The sequence below is a fragment of the Electrona antarctica genome (assembly GCF_951216825.1).
Source record: "Electrona antarctica genome assembly, chromosome: 4".
NCBI classification, from domain to species: Eukaryota; Metazoa; Chordata; class Actinopteri; order Myctophiformes; family Myctophidae; genus Electrona; species Electrona antarctica.
In genome coordinates this window covers 22,685,355-22,691,806 of record NC_136809.1, presented here as the reverse complement: position 1 = coordinate 22,691,806, position 6,452 = coordinate 22,685,355, and the positions used below count along the sequence as shown (strand labels likewise).

General features: G+C 47.9%; 1 protein-coding gene across 1 annotated transcript in view; it reads right to left on the bottom strand.

Moving 5' to 3' along the window:
- The window catches only part of tll1 (tolloid-like 1), a gene marked incomplete at its 3' end in the record, with an annotated part of 57,711 nt that overhangs the window by 26,715 nt on the left and 24,544 nt on the right, over nt 1–6,452 (bottom strand). The window contains exons 6-7 of the mRNA XM_079498959.1: nt 2,676–2,854; nt 930–1,035 (exon numbers count right to left, since the gene is read on the bottom strand). Coding sequence (XP_079355085.1) covers nt 930–1,035; nt 2,676–2,854 — 285 coding nt within the window. The remainder of the gene's footprint in view (nt 1–929; nt 1,036–2,675; nt 2,855–6,452) is intronic.

The following is a 6,452-nucleotide window of genomic DNA, read 5'->3' as shown; positions in this document are numbered from 1 at the left end:
AGTCTGTGTATGATACATCTGGACTATGCATTGGCCTTAAGTAATGACAGATGTTCCACACTGGGATCATAAGGTACTGTACAGTAATCTGTATTGTATCATCACCTCTACTGTATGAATCATAACTAATAAGTGAATGTTCCACAGCCTCATCCCAGACCATCATAATACATCAGGTTAAATGGAGTTGGAACAACAGATGTTCAGGAGGAGGGCCCTGCCCTTCATGCCACTCTCCGCCCTCCACGTCAATCTACCTGTCCCCATATATACCTGCCCAGTACCACCCAGAATCCTCCATGTTTCGCCCGCCTCGCTGCGTCGCACACTAGCCGCCTTCCTACAGGCTTCTCGCAACCCACCCCCACCCCTTCACCTCCTAGCAGCCCCTCCCCCCTCTCCCCCCAAAGGAGCTTTCCGGCACTAGAACTACATCCACCTCGCCAAAAGTGGACCAAACGATTAAAACAAAACTCTCTCCTCTCCTTCTCAGGTTCCTGCGGGGGATATCGTCCATGCGCACCGTAAGACGAACGCCTTACGATGAACGCCACACGACGAGTGCCATTCGACCTCCTCCCCAAAGACTCAGGGTCGGCGACCCCCCCCGGAACCTACACACCTGTATTCATTCATCCCTCCTGCATCCCTCCATTTCTTTACTGTCAATAAATCCCTTAAACCTCCCCAATGGTGTGTTTATTCCTACTAGTGAATACCGTATTGTCCCGAATAAGACGACCCCCATTTTTCAAGACTCATTTGTGGAAAAAGAACATTGAATGTCAAATAGTCTAGTCCCCGATTATAATACGACCACCGTGTGTGTGCGTGTGTGTGTGTGTGTGTGTGTGTGTGTGTGTGTGTGTGTGTGTGTGTGTGTGTGTGTGTGTGTGTGTGTGTGTGTGTATGCATGCGTGTGTGTTTACCGCGAGAAGGTGTTCCTGGCATAGTGCATGATGCTGTCAAAGTCATACGGTTCCCCAAGAGAGTTCACCTCACCTGGCTCCATCTTCAGGAAGTTATACTCCTGACCTGGAAACACACACACGCACGCACGCACGCACACACGCGCGCACACACGCACACACACACACACACACACACACACACACACACACACACACACACACACACACACACACACACACACACACACACACACACACACACACACACACACACACACACACACACACACACACACGCACGCACACACACACACACGGTTTATCCAAGGGTGTTAATTGTTGATCAGATGTGGCAATGCAGCAAGAATGTTTTGTCTCAATGGGTGTGTTTGGTGCATGCTTGCGGGCGGGCGTGCAGGCGTGTGTGTGCGCGCGCCCGTGTGTCACACGGGTGACAGGATATCACGCTATGCCACATTCTTGGCCAGCAAAGTCACGTTCTCTGTGAATTTATGTTCAGTCTGACCTCTTCTTGGTCTCCTTAGCAAAGTCCCACTTAGCAAATGTTGTTCTATGTGCCGAGAGCGTTGCAGCAGTGAAATGATGGAGCTGGGAGACAGGGAGAGCTACATCACTCGCCAACACCAGACCAGAACTCCCACCACGGGACTCAGGCAATCAATTACCACTTTATAAATGGCAAGTAAGTCCAAACATCTGAACTAACCCTTTAAATAGACCCTGTTTGATTCAAATTAGCAGCGCTCTGCGCTCTACGAGGCACCTGCCTGGCTGGTGCAGTGGGAGGAATTCCAATATATGCTCCGTCATATGACCGTGTCGTGTGACCTAAAATAACTGATCTACAAGCTCACAGCGGGTCGCGATGGCGACGTGTTGTGAGCTAGATCGGCTATTTCCGTTGCATTGTTTCCGGTGGGTCTTGCTTGCAGGCTCCTGTTGATTTTGTTTTTCCGCGAGTGGGACAGCGCAGCTATGCAATATATGGTCTAATCAGGAGCGGACTGCGGAGTGATATATTAATGTGATTAGGTCCAAGTCTAGGTGTGCTGTCGTGCTCGTTTGAAGCCCTGGTAGATATAAGCTATTTCAACCAATCAGATTACTTCGTCGGAACTACCTGTTCATTGAGTACTGTAAGTACCGGAAATTCCGGAATGTTGGCCAATAATTATTGTGCAGTTAGTAAGTCGTAGACACCTGAATTTTATTTGTAAATCAATCTTTTCTCCAAAGACTATATGTTTGGCTAGACTTTTCAAATCGATCTGTGCTTTAAAATGCATGAAAGCGAAACGATAACATAACTGCACAATGATATTTAGTGTATCTGAAGCAAGTTTCAAGTCTAGATTTTCATTGCAAACTGAAATGAACTGTATCCAATGGTCCACCCCCCCCAAAAAACAATTAATAAATAATTACGGGTATGCTTTGGAAAACCATCAGCAGTAATGTGAGTCATAATCGATAGAGCAAACGTGCTGCATTGGGAGTGAGAGTTTTAATGATTCGTGTTTGACAGGAAGAAGACGTGAGAGACAGCCAGATAGGTCACAGGTCACTTCACAGCCATTAGAAAGCCCATTCACACTCCCTGTGTGTGGGACTCTGGTGACCATGGACGACCTTCACATGCTGCAGTCTTCAAATAGAAAGTATTTGTTGTCTCCTGCTGTGCATGGAAACATGGACACTATTATTGAATTGTGCGTGCGTGTGTGCACGAGACACAGCTCTCACCTGGTTGTATGTTGTCTCTAATGATGGACACGTGGTCATCTCGGTCGGGCCGCGTGTGTTCGTGCCAGAAGCCAATGACGTGGCCGAGCTCGTGGACCACGATGCCAAACTTGTCACAGTTCTTCCCAATGGAGATGGCCTGGGGACCGTTGCCACGACGACCCACATAGGAGCAACACCTGGGGGAGGGAGGGGGAGAAGGAGGGAGGGAGGGAAGGAGGGAGGGAGGGAGGAAGGGAAGGAGGGAGAGAGAGATAGATGGGGGAGGAAAGGAGGTATGGAGGAAGGAGGGAGGGAGGAAGGGAAGGAGGGAGGGAGAGATAGATGGGGAAGAGGGGAAGTATGGAGGAAGGAAGGAGGGATGGGGCAGATGATGAGGAGAAATAGGTTATATAATAGGAATCCACAGAGGGGTGCCTTGGGTGCAGCCATTACTGAGGAGTACCATTAACTGTTTAGCTACACCTGGCCAACATTGACACTAATCCATGGAGCAGTGCATGCCCTGTAGGCCAGGTGTAGACTAATCAGTGTGTTTGGGGTGCCTGCTTTAAGCGATAGCGCTAACAGTGGTTCATACATATATTATCATCAGAATTCTGTAAGAAAACGGCTAGTCCAGAATTCTCCTTTAATTCATTCTCTGCTGCTAGCTGTTAGCATTAATGAAGTTAACCTTTGCCGGCCACGTCATTAGCACAAGCACACACTCCCTACCTGTCGCCAGAAACGTTTACATGTCGGGAGCAGTAGTCTACTCTATACAAAGTCACAAATTAAATCCGAAATTTGCCGGACCAATGTTAAAAGCTGCAAAAAAAAAAAGAAAGAAAAGCTGCCGTGGGGCTCAACCATTATATACACAACGTCCCCTAGCGGCGGGGACGGACCTAGCATTTAACATTAAATATACTAAAACGCAACAACATCCTTTAAATGAACTATATAGAAAACATTGTGAAATGTGTTTTGTAGAGACATATAGCATGCATGCACGCTCACGCATCAAACACAGAACAAACATTATCTCTCTCTCTGTCACACACACGCACGCACGCACGCACGCACGCACGCACGCACGCACGCACGCAGACAGAGAGACAGACAGACACACACACACACACACACACACACACACACACACACACACACACACACACACACACAATAACACTTCCAGGATTTCCTGCCACTCACTTGATCTTGCAGAACAGTGTAATGAAAACTATATGACAGTTCCACAATACTGCTGCTCTTGTACCCCCCCCCCCCCCCCCCACACACACACACGCACGCACACACACACACACACACACACACACACACACACACACACACACACACACACACACACACACACACACACACACACACACACACACACACACACACACACACACACACACACACACACACTTCACATTCAGACGATGCTCTCTCTCTCTCTCTCTCTCTCTCTCTCTCTCTCTCTCTCTGAGAAACACATGCAGGATTTCCTGTCCTTCACTAGAGCCACCACTAGGAACACAAGAAGCTGTTTACATACACACATACTCTGATAATACTGCAGTTTCATAACTCACACAAGAAGGGAGATCATGCATATCACTGCGCACGCACGCACGCACGCACGCACGCACGCACGCACGCACGCACGCACGCACGCACGCACGCACGCACGCACGCACGCACGCACGCACGCGTCACATTCATTCTCCTTCTGTAAAGGTTGGAGATTTCACTGCCAGGCAACTCAATCTGATTAATTAAAGATTATCACGATATTTAGAGTGCATGGTCAGGATCAAGAGTCAGTGGCGAGGACACAGTCTTCAGTGCAGCACAGTGCAGTTCTCTACCAGGCTGGCTAATACATGTATTACCACATCTCTACCAGGCTGGCTAATACATGTATTACCACATCTCTACCAGGCTGGCTAATACATATATTACCACATCTCTACCAGGCTGGCTAATACATGTATTACCACATCTCTACCAGGCTGGCTAATACATATATTACCACATCTCTACCAGGCTGGCTAATACATGTATTACCACATCTCTACCAGGCTGGCTAATACATGTATTACCACATCTCTACCAGGCTGGCTAATACATATATTACCACATCTCTACCAGGCTGGCTAATACATGTATTACCACATCTCTACCAGGCTGGCTAATACATGTATTACCACATCTTTCTCTGTCTCTCATTTTCTTTCTACATACACACGCACGCACGCACGCACGCACGCACGCACGCACGCACGCACGCACGCACGCACGCACGCACGCACGCACGCACACACGCACGCACGCACGCATGCACGCATGCACAGTTTGTTATTTAATATGTTTACTAGACCTGTACTGTACTTGAGAACGATGCAACTTGGGAACCTAATAATACCCGTGTGAATACAGGTGAGGGGATTTAGGCTGATTAGGCCCACTGGCAGAGCCTGACCAGAGCCTTTTGTGGTGGTTCTGGAGAACCATGGGTCCGACCGACTCGAGTCCGGGCACTGCACTCCCTGCGGGGGTGTGGAACACGTGTGTCGAATATGAAGTCGAACAAGCCAAACGGTTGTCCTTACAGCAACTACAGTATATGGCATACTCTCTCTCTCTCTCGCTCTCTCTCTCTCTCTCTCTCTCAGACACACACACACACACACACCTCCACACCAACAGTATATGCACCACACACACACACAAGTGGTGTATTTATACAACAGCTTAAGCAGTCTAATCTGTGATGCAGCTATGTCGCAGGACATGCGACATGAGACAGCTGTCTGTCTGTCCCCACCGGCAACAGCTCCATACCACTTACTCCAACTATACCCACATCATCTCATCCATCCATCCGTCCGTCATCCATCCATCCGTCCGTCCGTCCGTCCGTCCGTCCGTCCGTCCGTCCGTCCGTCCGTCCGTCCATCCATTCATTCATTCATTCATTCATTCATTCATTCACTCACTCACCCATCCATCCATCCATCCATCCATTCATTCATTCATTCATTCATTCACTCACTCACTCACTCACTCACTCACGCATTCATTCATTCATTCATTCATTCATTTGGTTGGACTAACTCTGCTTCTTACATTTTATATTTTCACATTATCCCTAGTTGTGGCTTGCCTTTGCTCTCTCGTTAATCTTCTGTCTGTACCAAACAAGAAAATACTATGAAGAGTACACACACAAGTATTGATACGAGTAGCTAATGATGAGACTAGTAGTAGTAGTAGTAGTAGTAGTAGTAGTAGTAGTAGTAGTTGTAGTTGTAGTAGTAGTAGTAGTAGTAGTAGTTGTTGTAGTAGTAGTAGTAATTAGTAGTAGTAGTAGTAGTAGTAGTAGTAGTAGTAGTAGTAGTAGTAGTAGTACTAGTTGTAGACGCAGTGTCAAGTAGAACAAAAGTAGGATCTCTGGTGTTTCACAAGAGCTACTCTCTGTACAACTACTGTATAAACACACTCTGACCCCTCTCTGCTGCCAGGCTCCACAACAACACACTTCCACAGTGGAGGAAAGGACCGTACATTAAACACGCGTGTGTATGTACACATATGCGCCCGCGCACACGCACGCACACGCACACACACACACACACACACACACACACACACACACACACCCACACACACACACACACACACACACACACACACACACACACACACAAGCAGGCTCATATGTATCCAAGCACATTTGCACAGATATGCTCATGTGTAGATCTGAATCCCCAACACACACACACG